The sequence below is a fragment of the Salvelinus fontinalis genome, unplaced genomic scaffold, assembly GCF_029448725.1.
Source record: "Salvelinus fontinalis isolate EN_2023a unplaced genomic scaffold, ASM2944872v1 scaffold_0013, whole genome shotgun sequence".
NCBI lineage: Eukaryota > Metazoa > Chordata > Actinopteri > Salmoniformes > Salmonidae > Salvelinus > Salvelinus fontinalis.
Genome location: NW_026600222.1, coordinates 195,161 through 218,874, shown reverse-complemented (window position 1 = coordinate 218,874; position 23,714 = coordinate 195,161). Strand labels below are relative to the sequence as shown.

At 40.9% G+C, this 23,714-nt stretch overlaps 1 protein-coding gene across 2 annotated transcripts; it reads left to right on the top strand.

Annotated features, from left to right (window-relative positions):
• The first annotated feature begins 563 nt into the window (after positions 1 to 563).
• LOC129842110 (NLR family CARD domain-containing protein 3-like) lies at positions 564 to 23,116 on the top strand. 2 transcript variants are annotated; one of them, XM_055910505.1, is made up of 5 exons: positions 564 to 717; positions 19,965 to 20,081; positions 20,510 to 20,594; positions 20,724 to 20,952; positions 21,327 to 23,116. In XM_055910505.1, exons 1-5 carry the CDS (start codon positions 695 to 697, stop codon positions 23,099 to 23,101), a joined length of 2,229 nt encoding a protein of 742 aa, XP_055766480.1. In that variant the 5' UTR covers positions 564 to 694; the 3' UTR covers positions 23,102 to 23,116. The 2 variants fall into 2 exon arrangements, with proteins under 2 accessions (XP_055766480.1, XP_055766479.1); XM_055910504.1 differs by lacking the exon at positions 564 to 717 and adding an exon at positions 13,229 to 13,409.
• Positions 23,117 to 23,714: the final 598 nt, after the last annotated feature.

Genomic DNA, 23,714 nt, shown 5'->3' with positions numbered 1-23,714 from the left:
CGAAAGTTATTAATTGATTCTTAAAGAATAAAACTTGTTTTACAAATCATGATCCTCATCTTGAAGAGTCACCTGTGACAGTATTCATAAAGAGTATTAGAGCTGATCTAGGATCAGTTTAGCCTTTTAGATCATAATGAATCAGATTACATGGAGAGGGGGACCTGATCCTAGATTATAATGAATCAGATTACATGGAGAGGAGGACCTGATCCTAGATCATAATGAATCAGATTACATGGAGAGGGGGGACCTGATCCTAGATCATAATGAACTAGATTACATGGAGAGGAGGGACCTGATCCTAGATCATAATGAATCAGATTACATGGAGAGGGGGGACCTGATCCTAGATCATAATGAATCAGATTACATGGAGAGGGGGACCTGATCCTAGATCATAATGAATCAGATTACATGGAGAGGAGGGACCTGATCCTAGATCATAATGAATCAGATTACATGGAGAGGGGGACCTGATCCTAGATCAGCACTCCTCCTCTGGGACACTGCCTGTATAAAACCGAACACATAGTTGTAAAGTCTAGTTACAGCAGGTGTTTACTGCCATCTAGTGGAAGATACCAATAAAACACTTTATTATCAGGGTGGGGAGACGGCTGAGCTGAAACAGAAAGTAAAGTTGTTCTTTTGTTCAGGATCCATTTTGAGACGACAGAGCAGAAAACGCAATATGGGGAGAAGAAAAAAAAAGAGGTAAGTATCTTTGAACAATAATATATTCTAAAGGACAGAGTAAGATAATGAATACCTGGAATGAGATATTACTAGTTAGTAGAACTGCTACTTAAGCTGAGTTGATGACAGACAGCAGTTTTCAAAGTGTAAACTAATCAGTAGGCCGACATGTTATCAGTAAAACGTCTGGTAAAGATGGTGGAGGAGCTTTTCAATTATATGGTTTTATGTTTATCTCAGGGTTTCTCAATCCTTTTGTTCTTACCAGCACTTACACACCTGATTCAACTAATCATCACATATTTTAAGACAGTTTAATATTTGAGGCATACAAATGAACATTCTCAAATTAAAACCTTTTGGGTTTGGTAGGCCTGTTAACAATTATTATATAAAGTCCTACAGTAATTCATATTTTGGAGAGAAAAAAACACAACTAATCCTGGATTCGAGTAAATTATAAGTTAGCTAAAATAATGTAAGAGAGATGTATTGAAGGACCTAAAACAAATTGAAGCAAGATGCGGCACAATGTCATGATTTACTGCTGTCGCATGAAACTGACTGTTAGCCCCACCCTCTGGTTACTGTTGTTATATGAAGGGGAGACGCCTTGACTGCAGTTGAAACTGACTGTTAGCTCCACCCTCTGGTTACTGTTGTTATATGAAGGGGAGACGCCTTGACTGCAGTTGAATCTGAAAAACAGAAAGTATCTGTACAGGGCCATTTTGAGATGACAGAGCAGCTCATAGTTTCATCTCTAAACTGCAACACAGTTTCCAAGTAAAGTGAGTATTTCAGGTTAATAATCTAGAATAAAGTAGAGGGAACATGTGGAATAAGGTAAACTAGTGTCGGAGTGCTGCTGAGTCATTCCTACCATGTGGTGCCTTTTCTGTCCACAGGAAATATCACTTCTTATTTAGTGTAAAATGTGGATTCCAAAAGGCTTTAAATATAAGGTGTCCTTACCTTAAAAACACCAAAATATGGATCCTGAAAGGGAATTTGCATTTTAACACTTTTTGTCAGTAGATGTCGGCGTTTTTGCCCCCAGGTGTTATTTATCAACTTCCACAAGAAATGTAAGCCATAAAATAACAAAATGTTAAACTATTTCTTCATTATTTTATAGTCCTAGTTGAAGCCTCTTTCATCAATTACTTTTTTCATGATTATTGTATTTATCTATCCATAGGGGGAGCCTGGGCAACTGAAATGTCTGAGCTTTTTCAACAGTGTGACTGTGAACATCTGAACCAAAACAAAATTAAGGGAGATATAAATATGATTAAAAACCAACTGTTGATGCAATATGAAAAGAAAATGGGTGTGTGAGATGAATCATAAACCCAATTTGAGAACCTTTTGTTTGATTAACGGTGAATTGGTGTGTGAGAGATATATTATGTATAACCTACCTAAAAACAAGAGATCGCTATGTGCACAGGGAAGGTCAGGGATATTGTCTCTGTGTATTGAAACAGGTTAGATCACTGATATTGTCTCTGTTTATTGAAACAGGTTAGATCAGGGATATTGCCTCTGTGTATTGAAACAGGTTAGATCAGGGATATTGCCTCTGCGTATTGAAACAGGTCAGATCAGGGATATTGCCTCTGTGTATTGAAACAGGTCAGATCAGGGATATTGCCTCTGCGTATTGAAACAGGTCAAATCAGGGATATTGCCTCTGCGTATTGAAACAGGTAAGATCAGGGATATTGCCTCTGTGTATTGAAACAGGTCAGATCAGGGATATTGCCTCTGCGTATTGAAACAGGTATTGTGGTGAAATGGAGGAAAGACTATGTAACTATTGTGACCTCGAAGAAATAGAGAATGAAACTCATTTTATCCTCTATTGCCCTTTCTACCATGATATACACTTGCTCTTATTCCAGAAAGCACAGCAGATATACCTTGGCATTATGTGGCTGAGTGATGAGGAGACAGACCACCAGATATACCCTGGCATTATGTGGCTGAGTGATGAGGAGACAGACCACCAGATATACCCTGGCATTATGTGATGAGTGATGAGGAGACAGACCACCAGATATACCCTGGCATTATGATGGGGAGAAATTGATGGGGATGGGGAGAAATTGAAATGTTTTTTTTTGTCTATTGCGTATTTCCGTTTGTGGAATATTTAGATAAAGCCTTGAAAAGAAGAAAAAGGGGCTTCCTATAATTACATAGTAAAAACATTTAGCTTCTATGTGGTAAATGTGTATATAGATTGTGTATAGACTGGTCTCCCATATGAATCTTCTATGTGGTAAATGGTATGTGTGTATATAGATTGTGTATAGACTTGTCTCCCATATGAATCTTCTATGTGGTAAATGGTATGTGTGTATATAGATTGTGTATAGACTTGTCTCCCATATGAATCTTCTATGTGGTAAATGGTATGTGTGTATATAGATTGTGTATAGACTTGTCTCCCATATGAATCTTCTATGTGGTAAATGGTATGTGTGTATATAGATTGTGTATAGACTTGTCTCCCATATGAATCTTCTATGTGGTAAATGGTGTGTGTGTATATAGATTGTGTAAAGGCTCGTCTCCCATATGAATCTTCTCTTTGTTCCAGACTGGGTTCAAATGCCTTCAGTCTGTATTTATTTATATGTATGTATATACAGTGGGGAGAACAAGTATTTGATACACTGCCGATTTTGCAGGTTTTCCTACTTACAAAGCATGTAGAGGTCTGTAATTTTTATCATAGGTACACTTCAACTGTGAGAGACGGAATCTAAAACAAAAATCTAGAAAATCACATTGTATGATTTTTAAGTAATTAATTTGCATTTTATTGCAAGACATAAGTATTTGATCACCTTCCAACCAGTAAGAATTCCGGCTCTCACAGACCTGTTAGTTTTTCTTTAAGAAGCCCTCCTGTTCTCCACTCATTACCTGTATTAACTGCACCTGTTTGAACTCGTTACCTGTATAAAAGACACCTGTCCACACACTCAATCAAACAGACTCCAACCTCTCCACAATGGCCAAGACCAGAGAGCTGTGTAAGGACATCAGGGATAAGCAAGGTCCCCCTGCTCAAGCCAGGGCATGTCCAGGCCCGTCTGAAGTTTGCCAATGACCATCTGGATGATCCAGAGGAAGAATGGGAGAAGGTCATGTGGTCTGATGAGACAAAAATTGAGCTTTTTGGTCTAAACTCCACTCGACGTGTTTGGAGGAAGAAGAAGGATGAGTACAACCCCAAGAACACCATCCCAACCGTGAAGCATGGAGGTGGAAACATCATTCTTTGGGGATGCTTTTCTGCAAAGGGGACAGGACGACTGCACCGTATTGAGGGGAGGATGGATGGGGCCATGTATCGCGAGATCTTGGCCAACAACCTCCTTCCCTCAGTAAGAGCATTGAAGATGGGTCGTGGCTGGGTCTTCCAGCGTGACAACGACCCGAAACACACAGCCAGGGAAACTAAGGAGTGGCTCCGTAAGAAGCATCTCAAGGTCCTGGAGTGGCCTAGCCAGTCTCCAGACCTGAACCCAATAGAAAATCTTTGGAGGGCGCTGAAAGTCCGTATTGCCCAGCGACAGCCCCGAAACCTGAAGGATCTGGAGAAGGTCTGTATGGAGGAGTGGGACAAAATCCCTGCTGCAGTGTGTGCAAACCTGGTCAAGAACTCCAGGAAACGTATGATCTCTGTAATTGCAAACAAAGGTTTATGTACCAAATATTAAGTTCTGCTTTTCTGATGTATCAAATACTTATGTCATGCAATAAAATGCAAATTAAATACTTAAAAATCATACAATGTGATTTTCTGGATTTTTGTTTTAGATTCCGTCTCTCACAGTTGAAGTGTACCTATGATAAATATTACAGACCTCTACATGCTTTGAAAGTAGGAAAACCTGCAAAATCGGCAGTGTATCAAATACTTGTTCTCCCCACTGTATATGTGTATATATACAGTGTGTATGTATGTGTGTATATACAGTGTGTATGTATGTATATTATTGTACTGCTCGAGTGATATAATTATTGTTTGCATCACCTTATTTACTATTATGTTTTGATTTTTGCCTTCCATTGTTTTCATTCTTCATGTGATGCTCAATACAGAGAACACTGGAAGGAGAATGATCATTTAATTACCACAGTGAATTATTGTAATGTTTGTTTAAGTGGTAATTAATCCTATAAGGGATGGGTTGCAAGTTGGCGATTTGACACAAAAATAAAATGTCATTCATTAATTTATTTGTTCTTCATTTTTCATTCATATTATTTTAGTTTTTCTGTATCCCCCTAATATCACTTTCCACCCTGTTAGTTTGTTGTAACTCCTAGAACGGAGAACACCATCGTGTTCGTATGAGTCTCAGTTTACAACAGAGTGGTATCAGAATAGTTTGTTGGACAAACCGTTCAGATTCTACACACGATTTTGTGAGAAGACAGATTTTCGGGATGTCTCATGGTCTGACAATCACCAATCTAGCTCTGACAACTAGATCATAATGAATCAGATTACATGGAGAGGGGGACCTGATCCTATATCATAATGAATCAGATTACATGGAGGGGACCTGCTCCTAGATCATAATGAATCAGATTACATGGAGAGGGGGACCTGATCCTAGATCATAATGAATCAGATTACATGGAGAGGAGGACCTGATCCTATATCATAATGAATCAGATTACATGGAGAGGGGGACCTGATCCTAGATCATAATGAATCAGATTACATGGAGAGGGGGGACCTGATCCTATATCATAATGAATCAGATTACATGGAGAGGGGGGACCTGATCCTAGATCATAATGAATCAGATTACATGGAGAGGGGGACCTGATCCTAGATCATAATGAATCAGATTACATGGAGAGGAGGGACCTGATCCTAGATCATAATGAATCAGATTACATGGAGAGAGGGACCTGATCCTAGATCATAATGAATCAGATTACATGGAGAGGGGGGACCTGATCCTAGATCATAATGAATCAGATTACATGGAGAGGGGGACCTGATCCTAGATCATAATGAATCAGATTACATGGAGAGGAGGGACCTGATCCTAGATCATAATGAATCAGATTACATGGAGAGAGGGACCTGATCCTAGATCATAATGAATCAGATTACATGGAGAGGGAGACCTGATCCTAGATCAGCACTCCTCCTCTGGACACTGCCTGTATGAAACCGAACACATAGTTGTAAAATCCAGTTACAGCAGGTGTTTACTGCCATCTAGTGGAAGAAACCAATAAAACACTTTATTATCAGGGTGGGGAGACGGCTGAGCTGAAACAGAAAGTAAAGTTGTTCTTTTGTTCAGGATCCATTTTGAGACGACAGAGCAGAAAACACTCTATGGAGAGAACTGACAAATAAAGTAAGTATCTTTGAACAATAATCTATTCTAAAGGACAGAGTAAGAGAATGAATACCTGGAATGAGATATTACTAGTTAGTAGAACTGCTACTTGAGCTGAGTTGCTGACAGACAGCAGTTTTCAAAGTGTAAACTAATCAGTTGGCCGACATGTTATCAGTAAAACGTCTGTTAAAGATGGTGGAGGAGATTTTCAATTATATGGTTTTATGTTTATCTCAGGGTTTCTCAATCCTTTTCTTCTTACCAGCACTTACACACCTGATTCAACTAATCATCAAATATTTTAGGACAGTTTAACATTTGAGGCATGCAAATTAACATTCTCAAATTATAACCTTTTGGGTTTGTAGGCCTGTTTACAATTATTAAAGTCTCACAATAAGGAGGGGAAAAACACAACTAAACCTGGTTTCGAGTAAATTATATGTTTAGCAAAAATAATGTAAGAGAGATGTCTTGAAAAATGCGTCTGGGTTTAGAACTCTGTGTCTCAGTGCGCTGCGACAGTGGGAAGTTCGTTTTGCATGGCCCGGTGCTACAGGGGAGTGGACATTTATTTTAAGGACCAATGGAATGGTCTAAAATGCGTAAACTCTGCTCACCCGGGGATCCGGGCAATGCACAACTAATTCACCCAGTGACCGTTACTTTATTTCCTGATATGAAATGTAAAGTAACTTTGTAGCCGACGCAGTTCCAGAATGTCTGTTGAAACTGTGTCTCATATGGAACGTTAGAACAGTGGTGGAAACAGAACTCAGTTCTCAAACTGGAGTAAAAGGAAAGATTCCTTCATAGAACATGACTCAAGTAAAAGTGAAAGTCACACAGTAAAATACTACTTCAGGAAAAGTCTAGAAGTATTTGGTTTCAAATATAATTAAGTATCAAAAGTAAAGGTAAAGTAGTGATAATTTAAAAATCATTTTATTAAACAAACCAGACAGCACAATTTTCTTGTTATTTAAATTTACGGATAGCCAGGGTCACACTCCAACACTCAGACATCATTTAAAAACCAAGCATTTGTGTTTAGTGAGTCCACCAGATCAGAGGCAGTAGGGACGACCAGGGATGTTCTCTTGATAAGTGTGAATTAGACCATTTTCCTGTCCTGCTAAGCATTCAAAATGTAACAAGCACCTTTGGGTGTCAGGGAAAATGTACGGAGTAAAAATTACATCATTTTCTTTATGACTGTAGTGAATTAAAAATAGTAAAGGTAAAAATTACTATACAATTTATATTTTTAACAAAGGACAGATACCCCCAAAAACAACTTAAGTAGTACTTTAAAGTATTTTTACTGAAGTACTTTCCACCACTGCATTAGAAGACAGTTACATGTGTTGATTTGAAGGAAAGACGGGCAGATTCTGGTAGGTAGGCTACGAACTATTATAAAGTTAGGTCATCGTCAGACATTCAACAGTCACAGTAGGTTTGAGATACAGTATGATCACTAATCATGCCGACCAACCTGATGGTCTCTGTTGGAAATGTTGTGAAAAGTATCTGGCCTTGGCTATAAATATCTGACATTACTCATCTCATATGTATATACTGTATTCTATCCTATTCTACTGTATCTTAGTCTATGTATTACTCATCTCATATGTATATACTGTATTCTATACTATTCTACTGTATCTTAGTCTATGTATTACTCATCTCATATGTATATACTGCATTCTATACTATTCTACTGTATCTTAGTCTATGTATTACTCATCTCATATGTATATACTGTATTCTATACTATTCTACTGTATCTTAGTCTATGTATTACTCATCTCATATGTATATACTGTATTGTATACTATTCTACTGTATCTTAGTCTATGCCGCTCAGACATTGTGACCAATACAATTTGATTTGATTTAGATTAGGCTATATACAACATGACCAAAAGTATGTGGACACCTGCTAGTCGAACGTCTCATTCCAAAATCATAGGCATTCATATGGAGTTGGTCCCCCCTTTGCTGTTATAACATCCTCCACTCTTCTGGGAAGGCTTTCCACTAGATGTTGGAACATTGCTGCGGGGACTTACTTCAATTGAGCCACAAGAGCATTAGGGAGGTCGGCACTGATGTTGGGTGATTAGGCCTGGCTCGCAGTCGGCATTCCTATTCATACTAAAGGTGTTCGATGGAGTTGAGGTCAGGGCTCTGTGCAGGCCAGTCAAATTCTTCCACAACGATCTCGACAAGCCATTTCTGTATGGACCTTGCTTTGTGCACGGGGACATTGTCATGCTGAAACAGGAAAGGGCCTTCCCCAAACTGTTGCCACAAAGTTGGAAGCACAGAATCGTCCAGAATGTAATTTTATACTGTAGAGTTAAGATTTCTCTTCACTAGAACTAGGGGGCCCGAACCATGAAAAACAGCCCCAGACCATTATTCCTCCTCCACCAAACTTTACCGTTGGCACTATGCATTTGGGCAGGTAGCGTTTTCCGGCATCCGCCAAACCCAGATTCGTCCGTCGGACTGCCAGATGGTGAAGCGTGATTCATAACTCCAAAGAACACGTTTCCACTGCTCCAGATTCCAATGGTGGCGAGCTTTACACCACTCAAGCCGATGCTTGGCATTGCACATGGTGATCTTGTGTGCGGCTGCTCGGCCGTGGAAACTAATTTCATGAAGCTCCCGACGAACAGTTATTTGCTGACGTTGCAGTTTGGAACTCGGTAGTGAGTGTTGCAACCGAGGACAGACCATTTTTATGCTCTTCTGCACTCGGTTGGCCCGTTCTGTGAGCTTGTATGGCCTTCCACTTCACAGTTGAGCCGTTGTTGCTCCTAGACGTTTCTACTTCACAATAACAGAACTTACAGTTGACCGGAGCATCTCTAGCAGGACAGGAATTTGACGAACTGACTTGTTGGAAAGGTGGCATCCTATGACGGTGCCACGTTGAACGTCTATGAGCTCATTCTACTGCCAGTGTTTTTTGTATGGGTGTGGCTGAAATAGCCGAATCCACTCATTTGAAGGGGTGTCCACATACTTTTGTATATATAGTGTACATGCTCTGTCCTGCTACTGGTAGGACTATAACATTATGTGAACTGACCTGAACAGGTTTAGACTGGTCATCTATGATATGTAGGTTATATACAGTACATTCTCTGTCCTGCTACTGGTAGGACTATAACATTATGTGAACTGACCTGAACAGGTTTAGACTGGTCATCTATGATATGTAGGTTATATACAGTACATTCTCTGTCCTGCTACTGGTAGGCCAATGACATTATGTGAACTGATCTGAACAGGTTTAGACTGGTCATCTATGATATGTAGGTTATAGCCGAGGTATAGACCTTGATCTGCATATCACTAACAAACTGCTATTATACATTATAACCTAGCCTACTTTACATAATATAACATCTACATATCACTAACATCCACTACTATACATTATAACCTAGTCTACTTTACATAATATAACATCTACATATCACTAACAAACTGCTATTATACATTATAACCTAGTCTACTTTACATAATATAACATCTACATATCACTAACAACCCACTATTATACATTATAACCTAGTCTACTTTACATAATATAACATCTACATATCACTAACAACCCACTACTATACATTATAACCTAGTCTACTTTACATAATATAACATCTACATATCACTAACAACCCACTATTATACATTATAACCTAGTCTACTTTACATTATATAAAATCTCTTACTTGTTGCAAATAAACTTTGAATGGATCAATGATTTCCCCCTCAGATCAATCATGTCCGTTTTAGCCCTTCTGTCTACATTCTCAGATACATTTAGTAAATAACAGATCGAAAGACAATAAATAGCCTGCTGTTAGTGAATACAAATAAGTGTGAGACATGGCCTTGTGTTGCTGTACTGTCTATAACTACCTTAAAAAACAGTTACTTATTATTATTATTATTATTATTATTGTTGCTGTACTGTCTATAACTACCTTAAAAAACAGTTACTTATTATTATTATTATTATTATTATTGTTGCTGTACTGTCTATAACTACCTTAAAAAACAGTTACTTATTATTATTATTATTATTATTATTGTTGCTGTACTGTCTATAACTACCTTAACAAACAGTGACTTATTATTATTATTGACGGTTACCATGGAGATGAAATGTCACAACTACATGTTCATGTGATGCATTAAATCACCTTACTGTTTCGATATTTATTTATTTTATTTTTATTTCACCTTTATTTAACCAGGTAGGCAAATTGAGAACACGTTCTCATTTACAATTGCGACCTGGCCAAGATAAAGCAAAGCAGTTCGACACATACAACAACACATAGTTACACATGGAGTAAAACAAACATACAGTCAATAATACAGTGAAAAATAAGTCTATATACAATGTGAGCAAGTGAGGTGAGATAAGGGAGGTGAAGGCAAACAAAATATATATATAAATAAATAAAAATATAAGAAGGCCATGGTGGCGAAGTAAATACAATATAGCAAGTAAAAAAAACACTGGAATGGTTGGTTTGCAGTGGAAGAAAGTGTAAAGTAGAGATAGAAATAATGGGGTGCAAAGGAGCAAAATAAATAAATAAATACAGTAGGTAAAGAGGTAGTTGTTTGGGCTAAATTATAGATGGGCTATGTACAGGTGCAGTAATCTATGAGCTGCTCTGACAGCTGGTGCTTAAAGCTAGTGAGGGAGATAAGTGTTTCCAGTTTCAGAGATTTTTGTAGTTCGTTCCAGTCATTGGCAGCAGAGAACTGGAAGGAGAGGCGGCCAAAGGAAGAATTGGTTTTGGGGGTGACCAGAGAGATATACCTGCTGGAGCGCGTGCTACAGGTAGGTGCTGCTATGGTGACCAGCGAGCTGAGATAAGGGGGGACTTTACCTAGCAGGGTCTTGTAGATGACCTGGAGCCAGTGGGTTTGGCGACGAGTATGAAGCGAGGGCCAGCCAACGAGAGTGTACAGGTCGCAGTGGTGGGTAGTATATGGGGCTTTGGTGACAAAACGGATGGCACTGTGATAGACTGCATCCAATTTATTGAGTAGTTTTTTGGAGGCTATTTTGTAAATGACATCACCGAAGTCGAGGATTGGTAGGATGGTCAGTTTTACAAGGGAATGTTTGGCAGCATGAGTGAAGGATGCTTTGTTGCGGAATAGGAAGCCAATTCTAGATTTAACTTTGGATTGGAGATGTTTGATGTGAGTCTGGAAGGAGAGTTTACAGTCTAACCAGACACCTAGGTATTTGTAGTTGTCCACATATTCTAAGTCAGAGCCGTCCAGAGTAGTGATGTTGGACAGGCGGGCAGGTGCAGGCAGCGATCGGTTGAAGAGCATGCATTTAGTTTTACTTGTATTTAAGAGCAATTGGAGGCCACGGAAAGAGAGTTGTATGGCATTGAAGCTCGCCTGGAGGGTTGTTAACACAGTGTCAAAAGAAGGGCCAGAAGTATACAGAATAGTGTCGTCTGCGTAGAGGTGGATCAGAGAATCACCAGCAGCAAGAGCGACATCATTGATGTATACAGAGAAGAGAGTCGGTCCAAGAATTGAACCCTGTGGCACCCCCATAGAGACTGCCAGAGGCCCGGACAACAGACCCTCCGATTTGACACACTGAACTCGATCAGAGAAGTAGTTGGTGAACCAGGCGAGGCAATCATTAGAGAAACCAAGGCTGTCGAGTCTGCCGATGAGGATGTGGTGATTGACAGAGTCAAAAGCCTTGGCCAGGTCAATGAATACGGCTGCACAGTATTGTTTCCTATCAATGGCGGTTAAGATATCGTTTATGACCTTGAGCGTGGCTGAGGTGCACCCATGACCAGCTCTGAAACCAGATTGCATAGCGGAGAAGGTATGGTGGGATTCGAAATGGTCGGTGATCTGTTTGTTGACTTGGCTTTCGAAGACCTTAGAAAGGCAGGGTAGGATAGATATAGGTCTGTAGCTGTTAGGGTCAAGAGTGTCCCCCCCTTTGAAGAGGGGGATGACCGCGGCAGCTTTCCAATCTTTGGGAATCTCAGACGATACGAAAGAGAGGTTGAAAAGGCTAGTAATAGGGGTGGCAACAATTTCAGCAGATAGTTTTAGAAAGAAAGGGTCCAGATTATCTAGCAGATATGTCTGTTAGTAAATGTTTCATAAGAGATCAATAATAAATGAGAACAATATACATTCAAAAATGACTGTGTTAACCACAACCAACATGTTGGATCTCTGTTTAGGGGTCAGTTCTGAAAAAATGAGTCTCTCTGGGAAGAGAGAGGAGGGGATCCCTGCCTCTAAAATGAGTCTCTCTGGGGAGAGAGAGGAGAGAGGCCCTTCCTCTAAAATGAGTCTCTCTGGGGAGAGAGAGGAGGGGGGCCCTGCCTCTAAAATGAGTCTCTCTGGGGAGAGAGAGGAGGGGGGTCCTGCCTCTAAAATGAGTCTCTCTGGGAAGAGAGAGGAGGGGGGCCCTGCCTCTAAAATGAGTCTCTCTGGGGAGAGAGAGGAGGGGGGCCCTGCCTCTAAAATGAGTCTCTCTGGGGAGAGAGAGGAGGGGGGCCCTGCCTCTAAAATGAGTCTCTCTGGGAAGAGAGAGGAGGGGGGCCCTGCCTCTAAAATGAGTCTCTCTGGGGAGAGAGAGGAGGGAGTCCCTGCCTCTAAAATGAGTCTCTCTGGGAAGAGAGAGGAGGGGATCCCTGCCTCTAAAATGAGTCTCTCTGGGAAGAGAGAGGAGGGGGGCCCTGCCTCTAAAATGAGTCTCTCTGGGGAGAGAGAGGAGGGGGGCCCTGCCTCTAAAATGAGTCTCTCTGGGGAGAGAGAGGAGGGAGTCCCTGCCTCTAAAATGAGTCTCTCTGGGGAGAGAGAGGAGGGGGGCCCTGCCTCTAAAATGAGTCTCTCTGGGGAGAGAGAGGAGGGAGTCCCTGCCTCTAAAATGAGTCTCTCTGGGAAGAGAGAGGAGGGGATCCCTGCCTCTAAAATGAGTCTCTCTGGGGAGAGAGAGGAGGGGGGACCTGCCTCTAAAATGAGTCTCTCTGGGGAGAGAGAGGAGGGGGGCCCTGCCTCTAAAATGAGTCTCTCTGGGTAGAGAGAGGAGGGGAGCCCTGCCTCTAAAATGAGTCTCTCTGGGGAGAGAGAGGAGGGGGGCCCTGCCTCTAAAATGAGTCTCTCTGGGGAGAGAGAGGAGGGGGGCCCTGCCTCTAAAATGAGTCTCTCTGGGGAGAGAGAGGAGGGGAGCCCTGCCTCTAAAATGAGTCTCTCTGGGGAACATGACACCAAAGCTATGAGGTGAGATTACATTTTTTAAATAACTATTAAGAGTTTATTTCCTAAATGCTATTTACACAATTTTTCACATTTGTTTTTTAATCAGAAATGGTTGCTCTTGGGTACCTTCAATACTACTGTTCTCAGATTTTTAATTAATAGATTTTAGATGTGTATGAAAATGTGTTTTTATCAAAATGCTATATATCCATTGTTTATCAGGAATGGAATGTTGGTATCCTGTGTATTTGACTGTGATATGTGGTTGTCTCACCTAGATATCATATGATGACTGCAGTTACTGTAATTCACTCTGAATAAGAGCATCTGCTAAATCAGGGGTTCTCAATCCGGGGTCTGTGGAGGTACTGCAGGGGTTCTCAATCCGGGGTCTGTGGAGGTACTGCAGGGGTTCTCAGTCCGGGGTCTGTGGAGGTACTGCAGGGGTTCTCAATCCGGGGTCTGTGGAGGTACTGCAGGGGTTCTCAATCCGGGGTCTGTGGAGGTACTGCAGGGGTTCTCAATCCGGGGTCTGCGGAGGTACTGCAGGGGTTCTCAATCCGGGGTCTGTGGAGGTACTGCAGGGGTTCTCAATCCGGTGTCTGTGGAGGTACTGCAGGGGTTCTCAATCCGGGGTCTGTGGAGGTACTGCAGGGGTTCTCAATCCGGGGTCTGTGGAGGTACTGCAGGGGTTCTCAATCTGGGGACTGTGGAGGTATTGCAGGGGTTCTCAATCCGGGGTCTGTGGAGGTACTGCAGGGGTTCTCAATCCAGGGTCTGTGGAGGTACGACCACTTTGCCTACTCTTAATTATTGCCTAATATTATGGAATGCATATTTTTTTAACCAATTCTGATCGTTGTTACAAGCAGAATTTTGACAATATAACCGTTATATCAACACACTCTTCACACCCGTTTAACAACTCTAAATAGCTTTGGCATAGTAGCATCAAGTCCCTTGCCAATAATGTTGCCTACAACGTTGCAACAATGTTCATTTTCATCGAACACATATTACGCCCCAGATGCCTTCAATTGCCCAATTTATAGCCACGCCCAATTTAGGATTATTACAACGTGATGTTGCGCTCCAAAGGGATAACTTGAAATAACATGATGTAGATAATTAAATAATCAAAAGAAAAACGTGTTTATTATACACTCTTAGAAAAGAAGGTTCCTTATAGAACCAAAAAGGCTTCTATCACTTCCTTAATGTATGGAATCACAAAAAATTATATATATATATTTGGGTTCAGTGAAGAAGAACCTCTAGAGTTCTGATCAATGAAAGGTTCATGTTTTGAGTATGTGAACCCAGCAGGCCTCCATTGGTGAGAACAATTCCGCCTGTTTTTTCCAGCGCCCGGATCCGGGATTCAAACCAGCCACCTTTCGGCCACAGCTCCAACTCCTTAGCCACTGGGCGAAAACCTGAGTTAATCTTCAGAAATAAACATTAGTTAATCTGCCAAAATTAAGACAAAATGTTTGAGAGACATACATGGTATCGCTTGTTATACATAATTATTACACATAAATCATTGTCAAAAGCACAAGACATATCAAATCAAATCAAATCAAGTTTATTTTATATAGCCCTTCGTACATCAGCTAATATCTCGAAGTGCTGTACAGACACCCAGCCTAAAACCCCAAACAGCAAGCAATGCAGGTGTAGAAGCACGGTGGCTAGGAAAAACTCCCTAGAAAGGCCAAAACCTAGGAAGAAACCTAGAGAGGAACCAGGCTATGAGGGGTGGCCAGTCCTCTTCTGGCTGTGCTGGGTGGAGATTATAACAGAACTATGCCAAGATGTTCAAAATGTTCATAAGTGACAAGCATGGTCAAATAATAATCATGAATAAATGTCAGTTGGCTTTTCATAGCCGATCATTAAGAATTGAAAACAGCAGGTCTGGGACAGGTAGGGGTTCCATAACCGCAGGCAGAACAGTTGAAACTGGAATAGCAGCAAGGCCAGGTGGACTGGGGACAGCAAGGAGTCATCATGCCCGGTAGTCCTGACGTATGGTCCTAGGGCTCCGGTCCTCTGAGAGAGAGAAAGAAAGAGAGAAGGAGAGAATTAGAGAGAGCCAAGATTTTCAAAATGTTCATAAATGACAAGCATGGTCAAATAATAATCAGGAATAAAAGTCAGTTGGCTTTTCATAGCCGATCATTAAGAGTTGAACAGGTAGGGGTTCCATAACAGCAGGCAGAACAGTTGAAACTGGAACAGCAGCAAGGCCAGGTGGACTGGGGACAGCAAGGAGTCATCATGCCCGGTTTGCCGTGACGTATGGTCCTAGGGCTCAGGTTCTCCGAGAGAGAGAAAGAAAGAGAGAACGAGAGAATTAGAGAGAGCATACTTAAATTCACACAGGACACTGGATAAGATAGGAGAAGTACTCCAGGTATAACTGTTGCATACTGTTGCATGTAGGTCTATATTATTTATGGATTGATCATATAGAAATATAAAACATTATTTTAACTACTACAAAGCAATTACATGTGGCTCAGGAACCACTGACTCACTGCATTATTCTATAGTATTATCAAGACACCTGCTGTTAACTCTTAACTACTTAGGACAGCTCACGAGGTGTCCTAAATATCTGCCGACTAGGTGGGACTAGAGACTTCATGCATAGCTTTAATTTATACCCATAAGTGTAAAATGTCTTTATTCTCAGCACTTATACAACCATTTTCTACTCTGAGACGCTTTGTGGATATGGGCCCAGATGTCAAAATATTGTTATAATTTTATTTTAAATGTTTGTAGGGTAGGGGGCAGCATTTTCACCTTTGGATGAAAAGCAACCCAAATTCAACTGCCAGCTACTCATCCCCAGGATATAAGATATGCATATTATTAGTAGATTTGGATAGAAAACACTCTGAAGTTTCTAAAACTGTTTGAATCATGTCTGTGAGTATAACAGAACTTATTTAGCAGGCGAAACCCGAGGACAAACCATTCAGATTTTTTATGTTTTGAGGTCACTGTCTTTTCAATTAGGTTTCATTGGGAAACCAGATTTCTAAGCAAATTGCTTGCAGTTCCTACGGCTTCCACTAGATGTCAACAGTCCTGAGAAATAGGTTGAGGTTATTCCTTTATGTAATGAAGAAATACGGCCATCTTGAAGTCGAGTCACTCCAGGTGTCCTGTTTGATTGAAAAGTCCAGACGGCATGCTACATTTGGTTTTAACTTCTCACGAGTCACCAACCCTGATCCGGTAGCACCCCCCACCCTCCACCCCACTGAGTAGCATAGCTAGCATAGCGTCACAAGTAACTTGTAGCATCTAAATATCATTAAATCACAAGTCTAAGACACCAGATGAAAGATACAGGTCTTGTGAATAAAGCCACCATTTCAGATTTTTAAAATGTTTTACAGGGAAGACACAATATGTAAATCTATTAGCTAACCACGTTAGCAAAGGACATGATATTTTTACCAGGCAGATTCGGCTAGGCGCCCACGGCCAGTTCACATGCACAACAGATATGATATAACATCGTAAATTGGGTCTTACTATGGCTGATCTTTCATCAGAATGTTGATCAAAGTGTCCTTTGTCAAGATGAGTCGTTGGTTCTGTTCAGAATTGTTCCTTGCCCACTCCATTTAGCACAGGTACCGGTCGAGTGGCACGGATTTCTCAAACGTAAATACAATCCGACAACGGAACACCGCAAAACTCCCGGAAAAATTCAAATAATCTGATTAAACTATATTGAAAAAACATACATTACGATGATATGGTCACATGTATCAAACAAAATTCGACACGGAGATAGTTTTCAGACATAACGCCAGCAAAACAGTACACAATCACAGCTCAAATTCGAGCGATTCAGTAAACCGGAAGTTGTCGGTCACGCCAAAGAAATGGGTCCTATTTCACGTCAGTCCCAGATAAACAAAGAATTTCTCCTCTGACGTCCTCTTGACAACCAGAGGAAGGCGAATGAAGTGTGTTTCTGGTCATAGGGGGCACGACCATATATAGGCAGAGCTTTGAAGCCAGCATAACACATCTTGATTTTATGTTCTTGGTCATGGAAAGTGCTGTGGAATGACTTCTGTATCACTCAGAGACAAAATTGAAACGGTTTTAGAAACTAGGGATTGTTTTCTTTCCAATGGTATTATTTATATGCATATAGTAAGAGCAATAATTGAATAAGAGGCAGTTTAATCTGTAGAGCAAATTATGCTAATGCGAAAATAGCACCCCCTGTATTCTCCTGTATTGAACACAGATCATCCCGTCTTCAATTTTATCAATTGTTAACGTTAAAAAATACCTAAAGTTGTATTACAAAAGTAGTTTGAAATTTTTGGGCAAAGTTTACAGGTAACCTTTGAGATATTTTGTCGTCACGTTTGAGCAAGTTGGAACCTGTGTTTTTCTGGATCAAACGCGCCAAATAAATGGATATTTTCGATATATATCGACGGAATTAATCGAACAAAAGGACCATTTGTGATGTTTATGGGACATATTGGAGTGCCAACAACAGAAGCTCGTCAAAGGTAAGGCATGAATTATATTTTTATTTCTGCCTTTTGTGTCGCGCCTGCAGGATTGAAATATGCTTCTCTCTTTGTTTACTATTGTGCTATACTCAGATAATAGCATCGTATGCTTTCGCCGAAAAGCCAATTTGAATTCTGACATGTTGGCTGGATTCACAACCAGTGTAGCTTTAATTTGCTATCTTTCATGTGTGATTTAATGAAAGTTAGATTTTATAGTAATTTTCATAGTAATTCATTTGAATATGGCGCTCTGCATTTTCTCAGGCTTTTTGCCAAGTGAGACAGTAGCGTCTTGCCTAAACTCAGATTTTTGGATATAAAAATGAACTTTACCGAACAAAAAATACATGTATTGTGTAACATGAAGTCCTATGAGAGTCATCTGATGAAGATCATCAAAGGTTAGTGATTAATTTGATCTCTATTTCTGCTTTTTGTTACTGCTCTCTTTGGCTGGAAAAATTGCTCTTTTTCTGTGACTTGGCTCATACCTAACATAATCGTTTGTGTGCTTTCGTCGTAAAACCTTTTTGAAATCGGAAACTTTGGCTGGATTTACAAGTGTAGCTTTAAAATGGTGTATGAAAAATACTTGTATGTTTGAGGAATGTAAATTATGTGATTTCTGTTGTTTTGAATTTGGCGCCCTGCTGTTGACGAGGTGGGACGCTACCGTCCCACATACCCTAGAGAAGTTAACATAGTAATAAAAAATGAATATTACTAATGTAACCCACTGTAAAGACTGGGTTTAGTTGATTGTGTGGCACTGCTCATGTCCGTGTTCTGGAACTGTCCGCGTCCCCGTACAGAACTGTCCGCGTCCCCGTACAGATCTGTCCGCGTCCACGTACAGATCTGTCCGCGTCCCCGTACAGAACTGTCCGCGTCCCCGTACAGAACTGTCCGCGTCCACGTTCGGTGTGGCGCCAAGCATATTGTCCGGTTACGCGCAGAGTTGGCTGAGGTGATCTTGGGGAATAACGACGGAGTTCACTACAGTGTTGAGACACCGAAGTTCAGTGTTCAATTTGCTATTTGCTTTACGGTCAGGGACAGTATGAGTGTAGCCAGATCCTTTTCACTCTCTATCCTTGTTTCAATTTGTGGTTCACCGGATTCATCATCATCGAGATGAGAGACAGACGAACGACCTGCTAGCTAGCCAAGCTAGTTGGTACAGCTAGGTAATCTAGCTAGCTACTATACCAGCAGCATCCTAGTTATCCTATCCTCCCTCTCTCGTTGACGGATGCTGGCTACCTCTATCCGGTTCTCCTCTCATCACTAGATGGACGATAACTTTAGTGTTTAACACCTCTGTGTCCATGGACCAAACTTTTGAATATTATTTTCGGGGTGCCTCAAGTAGGCTGGACACATAACGTTTTTAACAACGTATTTTTCTGATGAAAACTAGTTAATTGCATTTCTCGACCAGAGGTGACTGAATTAATGTTCAGGCTTATTGATAATCGTTACAGTAATGAGGTATAATTTCAAAACATGAGCATAAAAACAGGTGATTTAAAAACATGAATCATCATTGTATTACTAAACAGTATTCTGATAAATGCTTTTTCAGTCCTTCCTCTTGCGTTAGCAGTGTGGAAAGGGACAGAAAGAAGCACACAGGAGTTTTCCTGTGAGGGGGAGTGGTGGTGTATCCAGGGAGGAAACAAAACTAATCTTCTGAAATGTAATTTGTGGTCTTATGCTTCCATCTATTGGAATTATGTAGCAACTGCAGTAGTACTGAATAATGTGTAATTCCTTACTAAAGTAGTAATTACTCAGAATTGCTAAATATAACAGTAGTACGGTCATTGAACAACACCATGCCATGATTAGATAGTGAAAATACACACCGATTCCTGTAAACAATAAAAGCTCATTTATGAACATTTCTGAAAAGTGATATATAGCATTTTGGAATGAAACTCTTCTTATGTTTCCCCATCTGAGCTCAGAGTAGATGAGAGATGTAATGTTTGTCTCTGTTGTGTTGAAGTCCAATCAAGCAGGAGAGACCAGCCTCCCCTGTACCCAGCTGTGTGTCCATGAAGAGTGACTGGTCTATGGTTCAACCTATATACTTTAGAGAGGGAGACTTTTCTACTGAACAAAGGTAAGAAGAACTCATGGGTCATGGTCAGTGAGTTAAACAACACTGTCTCTAGTCATTTCTCCTCTCCCATTTTCCCATTTATTTTGTTGTCTTCATAATCAATAGGCTAATCCTTTTGTCCATTTTCATAGTCCTAAAACAATTTTAAACAAACACAACATTCCCTCCCTGTGTGTGTGTGTGTGTGTGTGTGTGTGTGTGTGTGTGTGTGTGTGTGTGTGTGTGTGTGTGTGTGTGTGTGTGTGTGTGTGTGTGTGTGTGTGTGTGTGTGTGTGTGTGTGTGTGTGTGTGTGTGTGTGTGTCTGTGTGTGTGTGTGAGCGTGTGTGTGTGTGTGAGCGTGTGTGTGTGTGTGTGTGTGTGTGTGTGTGTGTGTGTGTGTGTGTGTACTCCCTGGATGAGGAGATGTAATCTCATGTTTGGTCCACAGAAACCAACAGGAGAGATCAGAGTCAGAGATTCTCAGTGGTCAGTCTTCCCAGAGTCATCAAACAGACCTGGCCTCCATATTCAGTGTATGTGGTCCTGTTATGTATATTTGTTTTTGTTTACCTCAAGTAAAGTTTATCTGTCAATCATTCATTAATGTGTTAATGAGAAAGCATTTATTCTCTTGCTTAACTTATTAACTTTATTTATTTCAGTTGCTTGAAGAGAAAATTATGACATTTGTGAAGAACGAGCTGAAGATGTTCAAGAGGATTCTTAGTCCAGAACTCCCAGAAGGCTTTGAGAGTCAGAAGCAGGATAAGGAAGTTGTGGACGCTGAAGATGAGAAGCAGGAGAGCAGTGCCAGAGAGGGGGCTCTGAAGATCACACTGCACATCCTAAGGAAAATGAACCAGAAGGAGCTTGCTGACACACTGGAGAAATGTAAGATCTGTCTGCCTCATGTTGAATGTTGTTTTATAACATTTAAAAGCTGTAACTAAAGTACAGCTTAAGTAGCTGTGTAACTCAATGATATTGTAGCAGCCTTATCACAACACCTAGTGACCTCATCAAGTAGCAGCAGGGATGTGTTGTGTTGATTAATTTAGAGAGAGAGACAACATTAATAATACCATCAATAATACCAATAATAATATAATCAGTCACACCAGTCTGTAATGCATTATGAAAACATTTACACATTTATACAGTCAGTTAAGAGAATAAATGATTATAATGTAAAACGTTATAACCATCTTACAATACTGTAGGCATTAAAACAGACGTAATATTAATATCCTCTGTGTTATTTCTAGATTCAGATGATCCTGCTGTGATTTGCCAACGTGAACTCAAATCTAATCTAAAGAAGAAGTTTCAATGTGTATTTGAGGGGATCGCTAAACAAGGAAACCCAACACTTCTCAATAAGATCTACACAGAGCTCTACATCACAGAGGGTGGAACAGGAGAGGTCAATAATGAACATGAGCTGAGACAGATTGAGACAACAACCAGGAAACAAGCAAGACCAGAGACTGCAATCAAATGTAACGACATCTTCACACCCTTAACTGGACAAGACAAACCTATCAGAACTGTGCTGACAAAGGGAGTCGCTGGCATTGGAAAAACAGTCTCTGTGCAGAAGTTCATTCTGGACTGGGCTGAAGGAAAAGCAAATCAGGATGTTCAATTTGTATTTTCATTCCCTTTCCGGGAGCTGAATTTGATGAAAGAGGACAAGTACACTTTGATTGAACTTCTCAATCACTTCTCAATGGAAACCAAACAATCAAGAATCTCCAACTACAACAAGTACAAAGTTCTGTTCATCTTTGATGGTCTGGATGAGTGCCGACTGACCCTCGACTTCCAGAAGAACAAGATCTGTTGGGACGTCACAGAGTCAACCTCAGTGGATGTTCTGCTGACAAATCTCATCAAGGGAAATCTGCTTCCCTCTGCTCTCCTCTGGATAACTACCCGACCTGCAGCAGCCAATAAGATCCCTTCATGGTGTGTTGACCAGGTGACAGAGGTACGAGGGTTCAATGACCCACAGAAGGAGGAGTACTTCAGGAAGAGATTCAGTGATGAGGACCTGGCCAGCAGAATCATCTCACACATAAAGACATCAAGGAGCCTCCACATCATGTGCCACATTCCAGTCTTCTGTTGGATTTCTGCAATAGTCCTTGAACACATGCTGGAACATAAGAGAGAAGAGATGCCCAAGACTCTGACAGAGATGTACACACACCTTGTGGAGTTTCATACCAAACAGAAGAATGAAAAGTATCTTGGGAAAGAAGAGACAGGTCCACACTGGAATAAAGAGAGCATTCTGTCACTGGGAAAACTGGCTTTTCAGCAGCTTGTGAATGGCAATCTGATTTTCTATGAAGAAGACCTGAAAGAGGCTGGCATTGATGTCAGCGAAGCCTCCGTGTACTCAGGATTGTGCACACAGCTCTTTAAAGAGGAATGTGGGCTGTACCAGGACAAGGTGTACTGCTTTGTTCATTTGAGCATTCAGGAGTTTCTGGCTGCTGTATATGTGTTCCTCTCATTCATCAACAACAATGAGAATCTAATGGCCGAACCGCAAACAAAAGACGAGTCTGAAGTTACTTTCTACAAGAGTGCTGTGGATAAAGCCTTACAAAGTGAGACGGGAAACCTGGACCTTTTCCTCCGCTTCCTTCTGGGCCTCTCACTGGAGTCCAATCAGAAGCACTTACGAGGTCTAATGACAAAGACAAGAAGCAGCTCACAGACCCATGAAGAAACAGTCAAGTACATCAAGAAGAAGATCGGGGAGAATCTCTCTCCAGAGAGGAGCATCAATCTGTTCCACTGTCTGAATGAACTGAATGACCATTCTCTAGTGGAGGAGATCCAAAGCTACCTGAGATCAGGAAGTCTCTCAGAACCCAAACTGTCACCTGCACAGTGGTCAGCTCTGGTCTTTGTGTTGCTGACTTCAGAAAAGGAGCTGGATGTGTTTGACCTGAAGAAATACTCCAGATCAGAGGAAGGTCTTCTGAGGCTGCTGCCAGTGGTCAAAGCCTCCAGAGCTGTTCTGTGAGTACATAAAATGACATATAAGAACTAATCATCAGGAAGAAATATTCAGTTTAGAGAAAAATATGCATAATAATATGTGTATAATATTTTATTGAAAAACACATGCATTGATTTTCACATTAGTATAACAATATGACCATACAGTTCTAGGAGACGGAAGATGAATCTATATGTTGTTTGAGAGAATGAACGAAATGCATCTGCCATTGTCCTTCTATGCTACTTGTTAAATTAACAGTGTGTTTGTGAAGTCATGATGATCTCTTTGTCAGGCTGTCAGGTTGTGGAGTCACAGAGGAAGGCTGTGCTTCTCTGGTCTCAGCTCTGGAGTCAAACCCCTCACACCTGAGAGAGCTGGACCTGAGTAACAATGACCTGAAGGATTCAGGAGTGAAGCTGCTCTCTGCTGGACTGGGGAATCCCCACTGTAAACTGGAGACTCTGAGGTCAGTATTCCTGTAGTTGGTCAACAAGTGATAACTGTTCACCAGATCCACATGTGTTTACCAGACACACATAGTCCACACCATATGTGTTTGGACAGTGAGGTTCACAGTTTTACATTTGGTGCTATGCTACAGCATTTTGGATTTGAGATAGAATGTTTCATATTA

Bases quoted from the DNA above. Each gene is read 5' to 3' on its own strand.
- LOC129842110 (XM_055910504.1), top strand. From the start codon at position 13,237: ATGAGTCTCTCTGGGGAGAGAGAGGAGGGGGGCCCTGCCTCTAAAATG. The intron at 20,595-20,723 runs GTATGTGGTCCT...TATTTATTTCAG, and splicing joins ACCTGGCCTCCATATTCAGT to TTGCTTGAAGAGAAAATTAT. The intron at 20,953-21,326 runs GTAAGATCTGTC...TGTTATTTCTAG, and splicing joins TGCTGACACACTGGAGAAAT to ATTCAGATGATCCTGCTGTG.